Source organism: Lathyrus oleraceus, chromosome 7 (assembly GCF_024323335.1).
Source record: "Lathyrus oleraceus cultivar Zhongwan6 chromosome 7, CAAS_Psat_ZW6_1.0, whole genome shotgun sequence".
Classification (NCBI taxonomy): Eukaryota; Viridiplantae; Streptophyta; class Magnoliopsida; order Fabales; family Fabaceae; genus Lathyrus; species Lathyrus oleraceus.
The window spans coordinates 533,961,250-533,983,808 of NC_066585.1; the positions used below are offsets into that span (position 1 = coordinate 533,961,250).

Below are 22,559 nucleotides of genomic sequence, written 5' to 3' on the forward strand. Positions count from 1 at the left end.
AACAAGTAGTATTCTGGATGAGATTAGAGAGGGTCAGAAATCCGATGTGTTTTTGGTTGATAAGTTGACTCTAGTGAATCAAGGTCAAGGTGGTGAATTCAGAGTTGATGAGAATGGTGTTTTGAAATTTGGTAATCGGGTGTGTATTCCGGATGTTACCGAACTTAAGAAGAGTATTCTTGAGGAAGGACATCGTAGTGGCCTGAGTATTCATCCTGGAGCTACGAAGATGTATCATGATTTGAAAAAGTTATTTTGGTGGCTGGGAATGAAAAGAGAAATTGCGAGTTTTGTTTATTCTTGTTTGACTTGTCAGAAGTCAAAGATTGAGCATCAGAAGCCGTCTGGGCTAATGCAACCGTTGGTTATTCCAGAGTGGAAGTGGGATAGTATCAGTATGGATTTTGTTTCTGGTTTACCGAGGACAATTAAGAATTTTGAAGCTATTTGGGTGATTGTTGACAGATTGACAAAATCGGCTCATTTCATTCCGATCAGAATGGATTATTCGTTAGAGAGATTAGCTGAATTGTATATTGAGAAAATTGTAAGTTTGCATGGTATTCCGTCGAGTATTGTTTCGGACAGAGATCCTAGATTTACATCGAAGTTCTGGGAAGGTTTGCAGAGGGCTTTGGGAACTAAGCTGAGATTGAGTTCTGCATATCATCCGCAGACTGATGGTAAGACTGAGAGGACGATTCAGTCACTAGAGGATCTTTTGAGGGCTTGTGTTTTGGAAAAGGGAGGTGCTTGGGATTGTTATTTACCTTTGATTGAGTTTACCTACAACAATAGTTTTCATTCGAGCATTGGTATGGCACCGTTTGAAGCTTTGTATGGTAGGAGATGTCGGACACCTTTATGTTGGTATGAGTCCGGTGAGAGTGTTGTGGTTGGACCGGAGATTGTTCAACAAACTACGGAAAAGATTAAGATGATTCAAGAGAAGATGAGGATTGCTCAGAGTCGTCAGAAGAGTTATCACGACAAGAGAAGGAAGTCACTTGAGTTTCAAGAGGGAGATCATGTGTTTCTTCGTGTTACTCCAATAACTGGTGTTGGTCGAGCTTTGAAGTCGAAGAAGTTGACACCTCGATTTATTGGTCCTTATCAGATTTTGGAGAGGATAGGGGAGGTAGCCTATCGTATCGCTTTACCGCCGTCACTTGCGAATTTGCATGAGGTTTTTCATGTGTCTCAGTTGAGGAGGTACATTCATGATCCGTCGCATGTGGTCCAAGTAGATGATGTCCAGGTGAGAGATAACCTGACTATTGAAACATCACCTATGAGGATTGAGGATCGAGAGTTGAAGTAGTTGCGGGGTAAAGAGGTTGCGTTGGTAAAGGTAGCTTGGGGAGAACCAGCAGGTGGCAGTGTGACTTGGGAACTTGAGAGCCAGATGAAGGAGTCTTATCCAGAGTTATTCACTTGAGATATGTTTTCGAGGACGAAAACTCTTTTAGTGGGGGAGAGTTGTAACACCCCGATAAAAATAAGATAATTATTTAAAATAAGTTAATAATATATTTATTAATTTAATTAAATAATTGGATTATTATTATTGGATTATTTTATTATTATTATTATTATTGGAATAAAAGTTGGAATTAGAAAAGGCCTCATTTGGTAAAAAGGGTTATTTTCACGTGAAAAAGGAAAAAAGAGAGACAGAAAAGTGGAAAAGGGCAAAGAGAACCAGAGAACAAGGGTTGAAGAGAAGAAGAGCTTGAAGCTGAAGGATTGCCGGATTAACCCAGGTAAGGGGGGTTTATCGTCGATTAATGGGTATTATGGGATAACATGTAGTGGGTAGTGATAAACCATGGATTGACTCTGATTAGAATGATGCATGATGAAATTTGTGAAATATTGGATGAACGAAAAATTGGATTATGATTGAAAGGAATTCGTAGGAATTAGATGTAAAAAAAAATGTTAGAATTTGTGAAATCGAATAGGGGATAATTCGTGTTAGGTGATATGAACGATTATTGTGTAAAAATTGGATTGTAAGAGGTTGGAATTGGGAGATCTCGTAGCAGAGAAAACAATAGCAGATCTGGAAATCTGGTTTCTGGTCATACGCGTATGGCACTAGGCAATACGCGTATGAGATGGTCTGGTACGCGTATGGCATTAGGCATTACGCGTATGGATGAGGAAGATGATGTTTTGAACGTGGTTTGGTCTCTGTTGGTACGCGTATGGGGAAGTGGTACGCGTAGCATACGCGTATGAGATAGGTGGTACGCGTATGGGATTGGCTGAGAAATGGGCCATACGCGTATGGGATTAGGCAATACGCGTATGGGCAGGATTGTGATTTTTCTGTGCTGTTGTTGTGCAGTTTTTGGTTGTTCAGCTGAGTAATGTAATTTAGCTGATGTATGATAGAGTATGGATCATTTCCCGTTGTTTTAAGTAGTATAGGTATTAGTAGAGTGTGCTAATGCTGTGATTGATTATGTGGTATGACATGATATGATTATGTGGTGAATATGTTGATGATGTATGATGATATGCATAATGTGATGAATGTATCTATCATGTATGAAATTATGAATGGACTGTTTATGGCTTAGAGTGTGAGCATATGTCCATTGTGGATGATTGTTGATGTTTGCATGACTAAGTGATTTAGCTTGCATATTGTGGCCTTTATGGTGGTAGCTAATTCCCATGGTGAGGAATTAGTGAGTGAATCATTGTGGATGATTGTTGATGTTTGCATGCTAGGTGATTAGCGTGCATATCATAGCCCTTGGGGTGGTAGCTAATTCCCATGGTGAGGAATTAGTGAGTGAGTCACTAGGTCTCAAATGAGTGGGACTAGTGGGCTTGGTAGCCGTACCTGGATTTGGTCGGTGAGGTTGAACTATACGTTCACGAATAGTCGGTACCGCATGCATGGAGTCTCATTGCATAATGTATGTATGTATGGCATATAATATGAATGGATGTATTCCAATATTATATGCGTGTTGTATGGTTGTGTTGAGTTTGAGTATGATGATGATGATGATGATGATTATGAGTTGATATTGTCGTTGCTGAATATGTGTGATCTGATTAGGGTGATGATATGTGTTAAATTACTTAGCATTACATGATATTTTATAATGCTTATTATATTGATTGAGGAACTCACCCTTACAACTATTTTTCAGGTAACGAGCAGTGATTGAGTAGAAGCTAGTCCTTGGAGTCTAGTGTAGTTCCTTAGTGGGTCATGCTCTGGTAGATGTAACATCGGGACGGGATGTTTTAATTGTTTTCAGATTTGGTTGTTGAACAACTTTACATGTAATGTGTTACATGTTTTGCATGATTGATTTGATTTCTATCCGCTGCGTATTGTGCAAATGCTTTATGTTTTGAATTAATAAAAGAGCATGACGGTTATTTGGTGAATGGTGTGAAATGATTGTGTGACACCCTTAATTGCATAATTACTCTGATTGATATATTGCTATTTTAATTAAATATTTGGGGTATTTTAGAAGGGTGTTACATGTGACACCTTTTAAATTTCATCTTCACTTCTCAAAAGACACCATCAGAGTGTTAGAGGTCATGAATTCAAGTCTCGACAAATGCACAAAATATACTAACTTAACAATTACTTATTAACTTCAATACATATTATTTTCATTAAATTTATATAACATTATTTTTAATTTTTTCTTCAATTATTTTTTAATTATAAAAATTAGAGAAAATAAATTTTGATATATATTTTTAATTTTATTTTCTATTCTATATTCTTCATATTATGTTAGACAAATAAATTAAATACAAATAACAATATTCATGATTGCTCACATATAAGAATATAGATTTTGTCAAAATTATTTGTATTTTGCATAATTTTTTTACATTGATCATAGAGAATATAATAAAAATCTAGATAATAATGTCTAAAATAAGAAGTATAATATTTTAACTAATATCAACATTGTTTGGATTGATGGAACATGATGGAGCGGAGCGAAATAAAATGGTATAAACTCATATTTCATTGTTTGATTTAATTAAAAATGGATGGAATGGAGCGGAAAATGATGGAATGCATTTCATTCCATTCCATCACTTTCCATCACTTTTTATACCTTCGGATTTGAGTGGAATGAGAAAATTGCTCTATTCCGTTATAAAATACCCAAACAATAAAATGACATATTTATTCAATTTTGTTCCGCTCCGCTCCATTTCACTCTGTTCCGCTCCATTCCGCTCCCTTCGTTTTAGTGTATCCACAAAATTAAGATAATTGTATTCAGAAAAATAACACAAAAAATATTAACCTAAAAAATACTTACTTTGATATATATTATTTTCATAAAATTTATAAAACAAAGTTATATTTTCTTGCAGTTATTTTTAAATTATAAAAATGAAAGAAAATATATTTTAATGTATCTTTTAAATAAAATGTCTATAAAATAATTTTAAATTATTTCTATTCTACATTCTTCATATCATGTCGAACAAATAAACTAAAGACAAAAAAAATTCTTAACTTTTCACATATAATAAAATAGAGTTTAAAGTTTGCTCGATTATTCTTTATAATAATGATCTCAATGAATATGATAAAAAACAAAATTGTATTTTCTAAATAACTCACATATTTCAACTAATATCAACAATAATATCACATAAACATTTCAAAATATCATTCAAAACAAATTAAAATAATTATTTTTTTAAAACTAAGTTAATCAAGTAACTAGGATTTGAAATTCTTTTATTCATCATATTACTAATGTTTGACAATATAGACATAAGTTTGAAAAACTTGTGAAAGTTTTATTTGATATCTTATTGAATTATTGAGTTTTTCAAAATTAAATAATTCAATAAGTCTCAATTATAATTCATAATAAATTATTAGTGATATAAAATTATCGATCGTATTTATAAAAAAAAATCTTAACATAAAGACAATTTAATAAAAAAAATAAAATTTAATTTAGGGACTTAGGAGGACCATTCTTTGAAGGAAATATTTTGAGGGAATAAAAACAAAATTTAAGATATTTAGGAGGACCACAAATATATTTAACCCATAAATCAAGTTTGTGTGAAACTGGGTTTGTGTGTTTTACGGCGAAGGTTGTGTATGTTTGTCGCAAAGGTGAAGAATTAGATATTTTGAAGGAGTTAAACTCTGTATTTTTCTTAATTTGAAACATAGTGAACAAGAAGATTGATTTACAAAGATGTAGGGCGAACACGAAGCGTGATTTACAAAGATAACCTGAGCGAACACATGCTTGATTTGAGGTGGAAATTTTACAGGCACCGCAGCATGGTAGGATGCAATATATTGATCATGAATACCCTTGATGTTCTTCTTACCCATTTTCACTCCAGGAGTAAAAGAAGGGATATCCGTGTTTCTGCCCTAAGAAAAGAACGAAATTATCACCTTCATATTATTTTCCCTTCCAGAGTTGTATTAGGCCTGTGTACTTTTCTAAGAAGGGAAAATTAGAAAAGAATAGGGAAAAGAGAAAAAAAATTCCATGGAAATGTATCACTCTCTTTATAGAAATCCAATAGCATAAGTAATATATCCATCCAATGGGATAATTATCGGGAAGAGTGGAAAAGTTCTTATACATGGAAGACGCATGTGATAAAAAGAGGCCATATTGGTTTTCCTAAGATTTCCATCACGAGTTGCATTAAATGCTATCCATATTGTTTTTCTACTAAATCACTCAAGCTTTCACAATTGATTGACGTTTTGACCTCTCAAAGTTCAATCAAGAGAAACTTGACATATTCCACCAACGCTTGGCTATCCAGGAAACATATGGCCAGAGCTAGATACCTTCCTTTCAAAATGAAGGATTCGCCCCAATGTGAGGGACTCGCTTCTCATTCAAAAGGATGCCTTCAGCTGGGGGACTCGCCCCAAGGTGAGGGACTAGCCTCCCATTCAAAAGGTTTCCTTCAGCTTAGGGACTCACCCCAAGTTGAGAGACTCGCCTCCCATTTGAAAAATCCACGCCCCAAGACCAGGGACATGTCTCCTACTAGAAGACTCACCCAATACCATGGGCAAAATATGAAATAAGCCTTAAAATACTTCGCTGTTTTACAAGCCCTCGTATGTGAGGGATTGTGTAGTGTTATATTTGTGAGAGTCATAAATAAGGGCGACACCTGGGTCCTTGCATGGCAAGGCATCACTTGGGTGCTACATTTACGGAGAATGGGGTCATCGCCTAGCAAGGCATTGATGAAGTGCATACACTACTACAAAAAACCCTTTAACTCAGTTAGAAATGGGGATTAACCTCAATTTTGTATGCGAGGTAATGAAGGGCGACATGAAATGTGCATCATTTTTTACCTCAGTCTAGGACCCACCAAGAGGAAGGACTTAATGGTCATAGGTTCGATCCTCAGCAATTTCATTTTTATTATTTTCAGAATTGGATGACACACCCCATGTTTTCTCTCAGTTTTATAATAATAACATGAGGTAATAGAGTAGTATTAATTTTTTTCCTACAATTTCGTTTTAACCTGTATTACATAACCCTTTTTTTGTCCATTTCTAAAACAAAAACATTGTACTTTTTTCCCATTTCACAAACAGAAATTCTCAAACAGAAACATTATACACAAAATATTCATTGTTTACACCAATTGCAAAGCCAAAATGACACACACCATATACTGTTACAACAAAACTAAAATAAATGATTAACCAACGAAAGCAATAACCAAAATGAAAATTCTTGTAGGCCATCTAAAAGTTCTCTTCTTTGATTTGTAACCGATTGTTGAACACCTATAATTTGAACAACATTTGAAACCAATTAGGATAATCAACAACAACAATATTAAATATTTAAACCATTGATCTCAACAACAACAATAATAATAACAACAACAACACTCAAAATTCAATCTTCAACAACAACTTCAAAATTCAATATCAATGACATGCATCATATAACACTAACTTTAGGGGTTTTAAATTTTCTGACTTTTACTTCCCAAACCATGCAACATAGGGTATCCTTCGACATCTCTAATGTTTTTTTTTATATAAGATACCTTTCGAAGATCAACCCATGTGAATGATAATTCATCGGTTTCTACACCAGTGTTACTGTCAATCCACTTGCACTTAAATAAAGGAATTTTAAGAGTAACATAATCAATCTCCAAAACCTCCTTAATGACCCCAAAGTATGCTCTAGATTCCAGTACATGATTGTTATCTTTGACACTAGAGAAGTACATAGATTCAACTTCAACCATAAATTCACAAATTATATCTTCTAGATATCATTCATAAATCCACCATCTTCAAATCTATGTGACACAAATCTTTTTTGTCACTTCACCATGTCATACTCATTTCGTGTAATTCTGGATAATTCCATCACAACCTGGACGTTTTTGCGTATTTCGGTAGTTTTTACAAAGACACCGAAAAACCTCATTATGGTTAGGAAGGTTTTTTTTCACGAATTCAAAAAATTGAATCACTCCATTCTCATGCTCTTTGCTTAATCTATTGACTTTCATCCAACTGCGATCCATAATCACATACAGCTTCTAAAAATAGAATAAAAATGATTATTTCAAAATAAAACAACAATAACAATAAACAACAACTACCACAAGTACCTGAATAATAACACTACATTATACCCTAAGTCTCAAAAATCATAACAATAACAATAATAACAACAAAAACAACAACGACGACAACAACGACAGCTACGTATACATCAATAATAACAACATTGATTGTACAGTCATGAAGAATGTTTTACATACTAGAAACATGATGAGAGAGTCAAAGAAAAGTGTTGGTTTGAGGTTCGAGCTTCCTTCCTCCTTGAAGAATAATGATGTTTCAGTTCGTTAGGTGGAGAGGAATGGTGTTTCAGCTTGTTAGGCGAAGAAGAATGGTGTTTCAGCTCGTTCGCTAGGGCGCAAAAGGTGAATGAAACATAATATTTAGTTGACTGAATAAAATATTATTTACAGTTAACATCTTAGTTTTTAGAAAAACTGAGGAAACACAACCAAGGTAAAAATTGTATTCAGTTTAATTAAATAAAATATTAATCAACATTTCATGTCAGTTTTTCTAAAATCCGAGGTATAAGATTATTTTAAAATAAATGCGTAATTTTATTCTAAATAAAAGAATAAATTTGCAGGAGTTGGGAATCGAAGCTCAAACCTTGAGCTAGATTTTCTGTTGTTTTTCTACAAAATCGATGGTTAAGATTTTTTTTTTTTGAAAAATAAAATAAAATGACACGTTTCAGGTCATTTGACCTCGATATTTCATTGACTGAGTTGAAAGTTTTGTCATAAAATGTATTATTTATAAAAGTGATAATTATGTTATCTCCCCACTAGTCATACAAAAACGAGTCATACCATGACTCCCTTGAAAATAGGTGGTCAGCAGTCTCTCACACTCAAGAAGGAGCGATTGCCATTTTTTAGAGTTTACTAAACCTTAGGTCCAAAAACCTATATAAAAAATACCTGACCCTTTGAGGGCAGACGACATGTCACATTTAACCCTAGCCTAGTGCTGAATTATACACTGAGTCACTCACCTTACGTAAGCTGACCCTCTCATACTATCATAGACGCCGTAAACACCATCATACAAGACCTATCGCCGCTGCGGACAAACCTTAATCATTATAAACACACTAAGACCTCTAAGTATCCTCTATTCCTGTAGAAATACCAGGTACACGTGTACGTTTTGACATGCACACATACAATCTATCAAAAATTCTAAAATGAGTTTCATTAAACACTGAATTATATTTCAAATTTAATTTTATTGCAGGTGAGCGATTCCAAAACAAAGAACGGGACACAAGGGTAAATATCAATTACCCTTTGACTCGATTTTTTTGAAATTGGTGAAAAAATAGGAAAGAACGATCGATATTTATACTAACACAGGAAAAAAAATAGATAGAAAGTCACCTAAAAATGATAAATAAAATGACAAGCAGCATTAATATATAACTCTTCAACTAACTTATATGTTTAAATAAGACTACACATTTTTTACCCTATATTTGTGTTAAGTATATTAATTAATTATGACCAGTCTATTGCTTCCATCCGCGTTCTTTTCGACTAGCAGCGAAGCTGCCTTGCTTCCATCCGCGTTATTGTGAAGCCTATAAAACCTCCAAATGCATATAATTGTACATACAACAATTTCCTCAGTACTGTTTCAACAAAGAAAAAAAAGGTGAAGCTTGATTTAAAGTTGTGAAAGATTTGGTAGATATTTAGCATGTGTTTGAAAACAATATGCTGTTTTATGTTGTTGTTCTTCATCTTTCTTAACGATTTATTTTATTGTGTCTAACTAAATATTCACAACTATGAAAAATCATTTCAACGGGTGTGAAATGAATTAATTCATTATACTTTTATTTTAAAAACAAAATTATTAATCAATATTTCTATCCTTCAATAATTTATTTGGTTAACTATAATAATCTTTCTCTTCTTTATTGTAGCAGAAAAAACTACCAACATGGTTGGGGGGAATAATAACAAAACTCCCGGGAAAATGAACAAAGTGGGTTTGGAAAAAAAACTCATGAAGTCTTCTTCTGTCAAAAGTGGTACCAAATTGATAAACAAGAAATTAAACACTACAAAATATTCATGGACAAACAAAAAGCTCCAGGGTTTTGATGATTTAGCAGAAGAGGCACTAAAAACAAAAATTGTAATACCCTCCAAGTCAGGTTCAACATCAGGAACAGGCAAATCTTCCCTCCAACCTTTTGATAAAATACCATCCAAGGCAATGGTATCAGGAGTAGGAAGCTCATCAAAAAAGAAGCAAATAAAACAAGGGAAAAAGAAGTTGATTTAGCATAGTGAGCAGCCAACCAACCATAATAAAATAAGGAACTCTTTTAATGTCATGTCTAAATAATGTCTAGCAATACTATCTCTTTACTAGGGCTAGCCAATGTCATGTCTTTGTATCTTCTTTTTATTTTATTTTACTTTTTGCTTCAAGATTTGTCTTTCATTTTAATCTTCCAAATTTGATTACAAATATCTATGTATTATTTAAATAATATCTCTTTTACTTGTGTTAATGTTTTTTGATTTTATATTTTTTAATTACTTATCTCGTCTGTGATTTGCAAAGAAAGTTAGTTACACATTCATTTGTATTCGATAAGATTAAATGGATTCAGGTTGAATCGTGAACGAAGTCACTTTCTTTAAAAGTATTTCAAGCATTCTCTTTGATATCTTAGAGTCGGAAAGTAAGAATACCTAGGATAATTCAGCATTTTAATCGAGTCTGCACAAGACAGGTGAAGAACTCGAATGCAAGGAAGTGTGTTTGGAATGTTTAAGAGGATGTGTAAATTTTTGAGTGAATTGATTTTCGAATTCAGAATCATGTATTTATAGGTCATGCATGTGTTGTTTCATAAGTTTCCATCTCTTGATGAAACAACACTTTTTTCACCATATGTTGCAATGGTTCACCTATGATAATACTATGCACCACTTCATGAAGTGTTGTATATTTTGAATTCGAAATTCAAACTGTAAGCAACGACCAAAAACCGAGACCAATACTTAGAATTAATTTGCAACATGCCGACCGAAGACCGACCGCCGGAGCGCCACCTCATTAACGCCGCAAATAATCCGATTGCTCAGATGCGTCGTGCCTAAGTGCTAAACTGAAGCCTACAAGCCGCCACTAGCGCCTCAAGTGTTTTACTATTTTGTGCATATCTTACAAAAGCACATCTTATCCCTCGAGAACCCAACTTGGTTCTTTTAGGATCCATGTTTTTGTAGTAAGCCACACACCTCCACACTTTAAAGTAACTGATATTTAATGTTCTTCCTTTCCATGCCTGATATGGAGAAATACTGTTTACCGTGAAAATTGGTAAACAACCGGTGATCTTCCAAATTACTAAATTTGGTAAGTTACAGGATCGATTAGATTGATCCTAAGACATGTGATAATTATTTGTTAGTGTGAATTCTAATAAACATAAACACTTCGACAACGTTTGCAATGATAGTAATTCATAAAAATACTCAAAAAAGAAAGATGAACAACGTAAAGTGAAGAAAGTGTTGTAAAGACTAAGGTAAGTGACAACAAAGATAAATCTTTTTAAATAAAGAGATATTTCTGGAAATAAAAGATGAATTGAATTACTTCAAAGTAAATGATAGTGGTGTAAATCAAACATACATTTCTCAATTTACTGTTTCTCTACACACTGATACTTGGTAAATTTTACAGATTTTGTACACACTTTGAACACACACGATCCTACCACTAAGATCTTTTATTTATACTAATCGAAATAACCGCTTCTAACGATCTTTCTACCATATCGAGACAAATGGCGTTTTGCGTGAATGCAACTATCCTTTATGCTCCACGTGTACCTTCAGCAATTCAGATAAGAACAAAAGTTCTCTCCTTTATTTGAATTTGAATCTCTCGTTGAACCCTGTCATGTGACGTTTCTGTCGAAAAAACGCCTTAAACTACTTAGAAATATTTCTAAGTCCTTGAAGCATCTTGACCCTCTCATAAAGGCATCTTCGACTAGAACTTCCAATACCTGATCTAGTCGAAACATCCTCACAGGGAATCCCATTTCTTAATTCAAATATGAGCGTCGAAATTAGGAGCTAACAAATTGCCCCCCAAAAATGTCATTTTCGACACATCAAAGAAAAATGCATTTTTTGAGAACATGCTTCGACGCCTTGGACTATTCTTGCATGTCACTAATGTCCCAATGTTACAAAAAAAATTCAGTTTCTCCCAATTGTCTGGTGACGTCAGAGTCATCATTACATTTTTCCTAACAATGTCTTTTCAACCCACGCCCAAATCTTTTTAGTCATCACGTTTCCTAGACCATAGGAGATCATGGGTTTAGGCATTAATTACCACCTCTTCAACGCATAATCCAGGAAAGACACGTGTCCCACTAACTCATCAACCATTAATGTTGATTTGAACCGTTTTTCTTTCCAAAAACACTTATAAAAGAGACAACTCATACCAATTCCAGTTTTTACGCTTTCTGAAATCTCAAACACTCTAACTTTTCATCTTCTCAAACAACTTTCAAGCAAACCCAAACTTTCTCCTTTCCTTCAAAACTTAACAACAATGACAACCTCAAGCAAAACCTCCAAGGACATAAGTAAAGCTACCAAGATGTCTGTCAAATCAAAAGCTCCCAAGAATATTTCAGACTTACCTCTTTTCGCTACATTATCTGGTCTGGTAATGGTGGGAAATCAAAAGTATATCCCAGAACCAAAAACTGAAGAACAACGCAGGATTTACGCCTCTCAGGTACTTATTCCCATTTCTATTTTTGGTAAAACCCATGCGTTATTTGGACTTCTTCCTGATTTAGATACTGATTTAGCAAGCTTAAGGAATATTTCCCTTCTTATCATAAATATAAACCCATATGGAGAGCCAAGAAACCTAGGGTTGAACTAACCACTGTTGAAGAACCTAAAACAGACGAAACCATATATTTGAGATTTATGAACAATGGCTTTAGGGTTTTTCGTGCCACTGCCTTGTTTAAAGACCCAACGGATTATACAGAATGGCTAAACAAAATAGAATAAACCAAAGCCCAAAATTGGAGAGATATGGGGATTTGTGACCTGATAATGCTGTCGAAATTACGCTTAGAGTATAACTCATCTATGTTAGTCTCTTCGCTGTACTTTTAAGATAGCACACATTACACCTTCCATGTGGTATGACCACACCATCACTATTTGACCTAGCCGCTATCACAGGGCTAAAACCTACTGGACATACATATGACCCCAACGTTGATTTTGAAGATACTATAGCCTTTTCTACCTCCAAACCAGCATATTCGACCCATATCGCACACTACTATGACAAGGATACTGACACTGTTTCTGATGCGGAACACATATCCTTCTTAGTCTTGTGCTTATCCCACTATGTCTTTTGCTCGAAGTCCCTACAAGTCGCCAAGAAGTACCTTACCCTGGAGAACCAACTGCATGTTGGACGTGACATTTGTTTAAGAGAAATGATCCTAGAAAGTCTTTATGAATCACTGAGTGATGGGAAGTGTTTTTAGTATCTCCTTAAATTTACCAAATTATTGCTCTTGTTGGGTTTTCATGTGGTGGTGGTGGTCTTTCTTGCACAAATTTTCTTGTTATGCTAACTTCTGGCACACAAGATTTACCTCTTCATTAGAATATTTTGTGAGACGATTTTCCTAATTATTCTACATAGATTTCATTTCTTCTTCATATACTTTCTCAACCAAGGGAGATTCTTCATCAATTGCAGTTTTATCCTCCTTAGATACATTACAAGATTCATTGTTTTTACCTTGTTGGTTCTGATCTTGATATTTTATACTTTCTTTACTTGGTATTTCATATTATTTACCACTTCTTACAGAATTGACCTTGCAAGTTTCTACACCCATGGTGCTAGAAGTAGAAAAATATGATTCAAAAGTGCTAGTAAAAGTTCAAAGGATTCTTGAACTTAATGCAATATGAGTTTCTAACTTCTTGATTCTTACTCTTAGGAATTGAAATTGATTCTTTGTTTCCTACATGAAGGACTTCAAAATTGATTCCAAGTGGTTGTTTTTCATGTGTAGCCATTGTAGTGTTAGGTGCTGAAAAACAAGGAGGAATTTGTGGTGCTTGAGGTATTAGTTGATTTTAGGTATTACTCTAGGAAAATTTTGGGTTATTCCTCCATAGTGGGTTGTAAGTGTTACTATATGGATTGTTAAATTTTTTATTTCCCATATAGTTTACTGATACAAGATTGGCCGAACACTCTTCAGACAATAATGCACCCCCACAATAAACACAAGCCACTTCAGGAGCATCTGTCACAATATTGACATGCTCAGTGATTAATGTGTTATAAGGCTTCCGCATAGTCTTTATAATTTGGAGGATTTGGGCAACATGAGTAGCATGGGTTATGGTCTCAATGACTATATGGACACCAACTGGCTTCTTTAGAACTATGTCAGCTGTAGCTCTTGTGATTGGACATTAATAGGTGTTGGTAGTAATACTCTCAATAAAGCGGTAACCTTCTTCGTAAGATTTAGATCATAATGTACTACCAGATGATGCATCCTACATATTTCTTGATGATGGAACTAAGCAATTAAATGAATGTTTCAAGCTGAACACATATTGCAATCCCATGGTAAGGACATTGTTTCAACAACTCTTTAAATCTCTTGCACACATCAAAAAATATTCATCTTCACTTTGTATTAACATTCTCTCATCTTTGCGTTCTTGACAAGAGGGAATTATTTGGCTAAAAACTTTTACACTGAGTCATTCGATGTGGCTATGGAATTTGTTTTCAGAGAATTGAGCCAACCTAAAATCATCATCAATGACTCAAAGGATCTTAAAATTGCTAGAAACTTATAGAAATTTCATCAAACGTAAGTGTAGATCATCAGTGGCAGCGCATGAGTATTGACCAATGGCTTGAAGCATTTTGAACATCATTAGATTAAACTCTAACTGGGTTACAATGATTCATGCGTTAGAGTTCTAGTGTTCATGGAATTAGGGTTAAATATAGAATAATATCTAATATTTCTTGCCATATCATATTGAATGTCAATGATGCCAGTTTCAACCATGGCTTCTTCTTGTCCTTGTTGGTCCCCTTTAAGATTGGCTTCAAGAGCTTCAATCAAAGGAGTAGGAACATGAGTTCTTGAGAGTTGATTTGAAACTTGATATCTACTCAAGAGTTTGAATGTTCTTTCTGGCTCAAATTCTCCTATGTAAATTGAAGTTAATAACTTGCGCATGCAGCAACTATGCACCTATTGTGACACCAGAAGATAGTAAAAATAAAAACCTAAAATGTAAATTTTACAATTTTGATGAAATTCAAAGTTTTAATTAACTAATCTCTAACAATGGTGTCAAAAATTTATCTGATACTTTGTATGTGCAAGTATAGATAGTCAAAGTGGTAGCAAGTTTTAAAAGTAAGAGTATTGATCCCACAAAGATTGTATTAGCTTAAGTTGAATTTCAATACAATAAATTATGAAAAGAGCACGAGCAAAGAATAATAATAGTTGATGGTTGTCACTTGATTAGAACAAGAAATACCATTTAAGAAGTGAAGGTGTTTAATAGAGTAGAGAAACATGTTTTGCAATGATCCATATAATGATATCATCTAGTGTGGGAATATGATATGACATGTCTTGTCAGATAAGGTAATAATGTGACCATGTGGTATATGCCTACATTGTTTAGATAAATGCACTAATAGTTATGGAACAAATTCTGAAGCTTCATGATAACATTTATGCAGCTTCTTTAACGAGTTCTTCATTCCCTTATGATTTTAGTTCTTTATCCTTAAAGTGACTAAATGACAAAGTATTCATAATTAATTTTATTATCCATATTTGTCACGATGTCCCTTTATTAGAGGATTCCTCAAAACTAACAAACTGTTATTTATTTCTAAGATTATCATCTAAAGAAACAAATATATAAAATTAATGTATATCACAAAATAAGTCACTAAAATAAATTCGTAACATACAAAAGACTACCTTTTTTTTATTAAACTTCACAATGACAAACACGAGGTGTTTAACTCATAATGAGCAAAAGAATTACAACATCATATATTCCTAAGCTTAATATTTCTAAAAAAAGAAGAAAAGAAAATATAAACCTAAGACAAACACTAAAACTTCTTAGAGTCTTTAACCAACAAGAGACATCTTATGTCACACCTGATTGTGCTATATTTTCAGAAACCATAGAACGACAGACACGTCAGACTGAGATTTAACCTTCTTTCTTTGTTATGAACTATTTTTCTCTAAATTTATGAACCCCCTTCTCATCCCAATCCAGATCCTTTTATAGACATTTCTTAGATGTGTGTTTATCTCCAGACTTAGGTCTTGAGCATTTTGATTATCCAATGCTTAGGGCCAATGAATAAAGCATATTCCATTTGTCTGCTAGTACTGGTACTACATATCTCTGTCACATCAGCCCTACCATTGTGATTCAAACCTTCTACTAGCTTCTTCTGCCTCTAGGCCTACTAAGTGCAGGTCATAGATTTTTGAGGTGACATAACTAGTCACCAAAGCAACCCCTACATATTGAGAACTTCTTCAAAGGATTTGCCAGAACTACTTTAGACTTACCAGCATCCCTTTTAACCCCGGGAGATGCCCCAGCCCAACCACACACCCTCACCTCTTCCTCTGCAAAGCCTGTTTTAAGAAATTTGGCATGATTGGTTCAAAACACATCAGAAATAAGGTCATGAAACTTCAAAATATTCTTTATTTCCTTAAACTTAACAAAACCAAAGCACATCCATGAGATGGATCACTTTGAAGGAATGAAGACTTCTCAAACCCATCTGCATCAGTCAAAGCATCTTCTCAAGCAACCATTCAAAGTATTCTCAAGGAAATTTATAAAATAAAAGGTTAAGGAATCCTTATAAACCTCAATTCAAAGGAAAAGACCAGACCAAAGTAAGAATACACTTAAACGGATCAAGAAAAAACTTCGTGGATGATTCATTTATATGAGAGAGAAATGAGTACAACTAGCTAGAAGAGCTTAACACTCTTTGAAAAAAGGAAACAAGCTCAGAAGAACTACTAGAATAAATCACATCAAACAAAAACACTTGAATACAACTCCTAGATTGAAGAAATCACAATATGTAACTAAATCAAGAACGTTGATTCATTTAGTTACTTGATGCAAATTAGCCATTGTGGGATGAGTAATATGTCTGCATGATGGTGAGAACCAGGAGAATAGCAGCTGCCATAATTCCTATGAACTTCCACACCGTTGGTATATGGTCTCGTATCAAAATATTGTACCAGTTTCGCCCATAGTACTCAACCATCTCAAAAATACACCTACATTGATGCCAAGTTTTTATAGGTAACTTTTGAACTAATTTGTTAACTTTCATTCCCTTGTAGTCATACACATTCAACCTTGCACAAATTTCACTATAACTCAAATCCATATGTTCAGCTCCATTAGAAATTGTGCGAAACATTGCCAACAAATCTTCATTGCTCTTGTTCAACTCATTCACAATAACCCCTTTTTCCATAAGCAATTCAATGTCATGTCCACAACATATCAAACCATTGAAAAAAAGTGCATAAGAAGTGTATTGGCATCTAATCCAAATCTTGCTTTGCTCCCAAGCAATCAAGTTCCTCCATTTCACTTCGGTTGTTTCCTTAACATGTAACGGCGGAATTTCCAACTTTCCTGAATCACTATAATTTATACCAAAATCAAATATATCAACAAACTTATGTTGATTTTGGTTTGTGCTATTTAATTTAGCTCGAATTGTTACCCCAGAAGCACGAAGCTTTGTAGCACAGCACAATAGTTCTAGCTTCGCCTTTTTCCCTTCATGTTGTTGGTTTTGTTCCACAGTAGACAGATGCATCAGATGAAGTATATGAGCACCCCCCGAGCTACCCGTCGTTGGATAACCAAAGGCCTTACGAACAATATTAGCAACGCGATGATCATCTTTGATCTCAATTCCATCAGGAAACACCTTTCTATATAATTTCTTGAGAACAATGAACGGAATTTGATTCTCAAGCATTGCTATATCGTTTAAAACCGACAGCACCTTTTCTTCGGTTTTAAGGATTGGATCGCTTTTATAAGAAGTTGTCGATTGGTTTTCCATGTAATCGCCGAGCCTAATGAGAAGCTCCAACAGAAAACAACCATCTACTATCATTATTTTAGAAATTTCGTGTGATTCTATTTCTTCAATGATCTTGTTGTTGCTTCCACCATAACTAGCGCAAATGACTTGATCCAACTTGAGAATGTCAAAGCCACATTCTCTCAACCTTATTTCCGATTTTCTATTTTGTTCCGGCTTTGTTGCTTGTCGTTCAAGAAACTGGCGCATGTAATGCCATTTTGGTTCTTCCATTATCTGAAGGTGTCTGGTGGCTCCTCTATGTAAGGGACCTATGGATATATGCTTTGGTTTGTAAGCATCTTGATTTGCTTCTCGAAGTTTGTCTGGAACGTTGGAAATGCTGCATGCTTGAACTTCTCCATGTTTGAGAGAACCCAACATCACTTCAATGGGAACCATCCAATCAAAATCAGATTGCATCTTCAATACAAAAAAGAAGAAGAAAGTTTTTAGTTTGAGATAAGATACAAAGATTTTGACAAATTATATGAAATGAAGAGAGTATAGAAAACTATATAAAGGGAGTAATAATTGATTAAAAACTTGAGTGTAGCTTCCCACTATGCTTCATGTTTTGTAGACGACAAATAAGTATCGCAAAGAACCAACAACCCCAATAATTAGTTAAATAAACAAGTTTTCCTCCTTTCATATATATATATATATATATATATATATATATATATTAAGACTAAACAGTATCAGTATCGAGTCTATGAAAAATAATTATTTAATTTTAGGTGTAGCTTCTCACTGGCCACTCTGCCGAATGGAAATTAGAAACAAATGAATGATAACTTGAAAAGCTGACTTGGAGTCTTCTTTGTTTAAATATAAAATTCTATGTCGTTAGATTAATTAATGTTAGCCAACTAGACGGTATTGTATATTTTCTTTATTGACTAAATGATATGATTCTGCACAAACATAGGCTTTGTTTGTCTCATAAATCCTTTCTTTTTTGCTTTTTTTTTTTGTGTTAGTTTGTTGGTACCTATAGTTGAGTATGAATAAAGTTGTTTTTAATGATTATGTTTGAAATAATGGAGATATTTTTTTTGTTTTTGATTAAATCGTTAGGTTGGGATTTGATTTCCATTTTGTCCAAAGACAAATTAGATTTAGTTAGTGAAGTTTGGATCTCTAATCCCAGAGAGTATGTTGGAGTCAAGTTGTTTTGTTGTTGCGGGTTATTTTTTCCCTCTCTTTGTTGTTAGTCTTTCTTTGTATTGTGTTTAGCACCCATTGTGCTTTATTAATACAATTGCTTAAAAAAATGATACAAAAGGTAAATGAAATGTTTAAAATGGTGGGTAACAACAAGGTCATTGGGTCAGACAACATACATATTAAAGTGTAAAAAATTCTTGAAGATAAAAGTATTGAGTGACTTACCAAATTCTTTAATGAAATAATGAGGTCAAAGTAAATGACGGATGAATGGAGGTACTATAGTTCAAATCTATAAGAACAAGGAGATATACAAAATTGTCCAAGTTATAGGGGGATTAAACTTATGAGTTATACCATGAATTTATTGAAAAGAGTGATTGAATAGAGGTTAAGAAAAGAGACTAAAGTCATTGAAAATCAATTTGGGTTTATGTCTGGAAGGTCGACCAAGGAATAGACCTATGTATACGACGTGTAATAGAGTAGTATCAGATGGATCAACAAGACTTACACTTAATATTTATTGATTTGGAGAAGGCGTATGATAGAGGGGTTAGGATTGCATATATTCTAGCTATCTGGAATATGTATAAAGAGGGGTATCGACTACTGTGCATACATAGGATGGAGAGAAAATGATTTTCCCATTACAATAGGTTTTCATGAAGGTTCAATCCTAAGCCCCTAACTTTTTACCTCAATTTTGGATGTACTCATGGAACACATCCAAGAGTTTGAGATGCATGCTTTTTGCAGATAATATAGCCTTACTTGGAGAGTCAAAGGAAGATTTAAATGAAAGGTTGGAGACTTGGAGAGAAGCTTTATAAATGCATAGTTTCTCTTAAGCAAAAATAAGACAGAGTATATGGAATGTAAGTTCAACAAACGAATAAATGTTTCTAACCTAGAGGTGAAAGTTGAGAACCATATCATCCTGCAAGTCATACATTTTAAATATCTTGGGTCCATAATACGAAATGATAGAGAAATAGAAAGGGATATAAATTTTCAAATTCAAGTTGGATGGTTGAAATGGAGGAGGGCTCAACAGTTCTATGTGCGTAAAGGTACCACTCAAGACGAAGGGAAAAATTTACCGGACTATGGTAAGACATGTGATATTGTGTGGGACATAATATTGAAAGTTTAAAAATCTATACAAGAATAAAGTAAATGTAGCAGAGATGAGGATGTTGCATTGAATGTGTGGTAAGAATAGACAAGATGAAGTTAAAAATGAAAATATTAATGAGAGTGTTGGGGTAGCATCTATTGTAGAAAATATGCTGGAAATAGACTTAGATTGTTTGAGCATGTAGAGAGAAAATTTGTAGATTCTACGATAAGTAGAGTCGATCAAATGGAATGAAGTCTAACAATCAGAGGGAGTGAAAGACCTATAAAGATCATAATAGAAGTTATAAAGAAAGACCTAAAAACTAACAATATAGATAGAGGGATGATCATGGATATATCATTATGGCGCAAATTGACCCATGTAGTTGACCCCGTTTAATGGAATAAGGATTGATTGCAGTTGTACTCCCTATTATTTCTAAGTGTAAGATTAAATTTTAATAATTACTAAATAAAATAAGTATTTTTTAATGGAATAGTGTCACACCAAAGACAGAGAAATTGTGTAGGCATTTTTACAAAAATGTCACTACAAGAAAGGGAAAAAATAGATATGGGACCCAAAATTAGTATTGCGCCTAATCCACAGACCTGGTATACAGATGTGTCACAAGACTATTTCGTGACAATTCACAAACCCTTGGTCCAACCATCCTAAATAGTTTTGATGCCTTCGAAGGATGGCAAATTGATGGATTTGATGGATATGAATTGGATGGTTAATGGATGATTCAAAACAATCTATTAGTCCATTAACAATTCACAATTTTTTTTTTAAATATTCAATCCAATCTATCTATTAAGAATAAAATCCATCTATTCCATCAATTATCATATTTTTAGTGGATGGATATTCATTTATCCATTTTTTTTCTTAAATTTTTTTTTTTGAAAAAAATCACTTATATTTTTGAAAAATTTATTTTTTTCAAAAAATTATTTATTTATTTTAATAAAACAATATCAATTTTTTTTAAAAAAAACATATTTTTGTATTTTTTAAAAAATAATTTAAAAATCATTTTTTATAATTTTCGAAAAAAATAATTTTTTTATATTCGTAAAAAAATAAAAATTTTGAAAATAAAATAAAATTTTGGTATTTTTCAAAAAAAATGATTTTTAAATTTTTGAAAAAAATTGATTTTTTGTATTTTCAAAATAAATTGATTTTTTTCCGGAAAAAGAATTATTTTTTATTTTTCAAAAAAACAATTTTTAATCTTTAAACCATCTAAAATGAGAAATTGCAACAGTTCTAATTCTCTCTATTTCCTTCTTTTTAAAAGGCATAGTGCCACATTTTTAAATTGCCTAAAACGATAAATTCTGGATACATTTCTAACGATTTAAATTTCCTTTTTTTAAAAAAGGTATAATGTTATGGTTATTAACCCTTCAAATTACACGACATACACATTTGAAAGTACAATTCTTAAAAAAAACTTAATCAAATTTAGGTAGAAAATCAGCCGCTACTAAAAATACTTTAACTTTTTTAATAATATAATGTTTTTTAATGGTCTATGTTATTAAAGAAGGGAGAGACCACAAAAGAGTAAAAGAAAAAGCTAAGCCAACAAAACAAGAACAAACAGAAACAAAAACATAACAAAGAGAAGGAACTGAAACATAGAACCACCAAGAACATAAAATAATAATAGAAAGAAGAAAACGAAAGCCCAGAAACCACATACATGATGAATCACCATCCGACATGGACCAAGTGTCGCATCTCGAAAAAATACGATCTACTAGCATTCGCGCGTTTGCAGAATGATTGAACAGTGCCTTAATCGAACTTTATTTATTCTAAAAAGAAAATGGAAAATATCGATAAAACCATTAAAAGAAAAAAGAAAATGACCGTCGCAACCAAATTCGGGTTCAGGAGTTGATTATGGAGGGGAATGTATTAACACCCCTCACATCCGTTGTACTCAACGGTAACCATTTAGTTAGTTTTATGATTGAAATGTTAGCATATGTTTATTTGTTTTCTTCGAGTGATGAAAAGTTCAAAAGGAAAAGAAAGGGGTCAAAATGTTTTTATTAGGGTGTTTGACGAGATTGCGGGTCTTGCTCCTACGCATCCTCAAGTACAATAAGAAATTCAAGACAACAGAGTTATGCATAGAAAACTACGTATTGGTTGGTTGATTTTATTGAACGAATGTTTAGATCACATTCTAGCGATTAAATGTTGCTTGTGCTCGTAATTGGAGGCTTAAAGTGTTTATTTGTATTCGATGTAGAGCATACTAATTAGTGTTCTTTTTGAAAAGGTTTTCGATTGCACGGGGATGAGAAAATAGGTTTGATGGGTTGAATTTTTTTAAAGAGAATGACAAATGCTCGGTAGGACCAAGATGTGTGC

General features: G+C 33.5%; 1 protein-coding gene across 1 annotated transcript; it reads right to left on the reverse strand.

The window, feature by feature from the left end:
• Window positions 1-16,678: 16,678 nt before the first annotated feature.
• LOC127105167 (UPF0481 protein At3g47200) lies at window positions 16,679-18,395 on the reverse strand. The gene has a single exon (XM_051042324.1). It carries the CDS (start codon window positions 18,287-18,289, stop codon window positions 16,880-16,882), a length of 1,410 nt encoding a protein of 469 aa, XP_050898281.1. The 5' UTR covers window positions 18,290-18,395; the 3' UTR covers window positions 16,679-16,879.
• Window positions 18,396-22,559: the final 4,164 nt, after the last annotated feature.

What these genes read in the sequence shown, in the direction of transcription:
- LOC127105167 (XM_051042324.1), bottom strand. Translation starts at nt 18,289, where the DNA reads ATGCAATCTGATTTTGATTGGATGGTTCCCATTGAAGTGATGTTGGGT.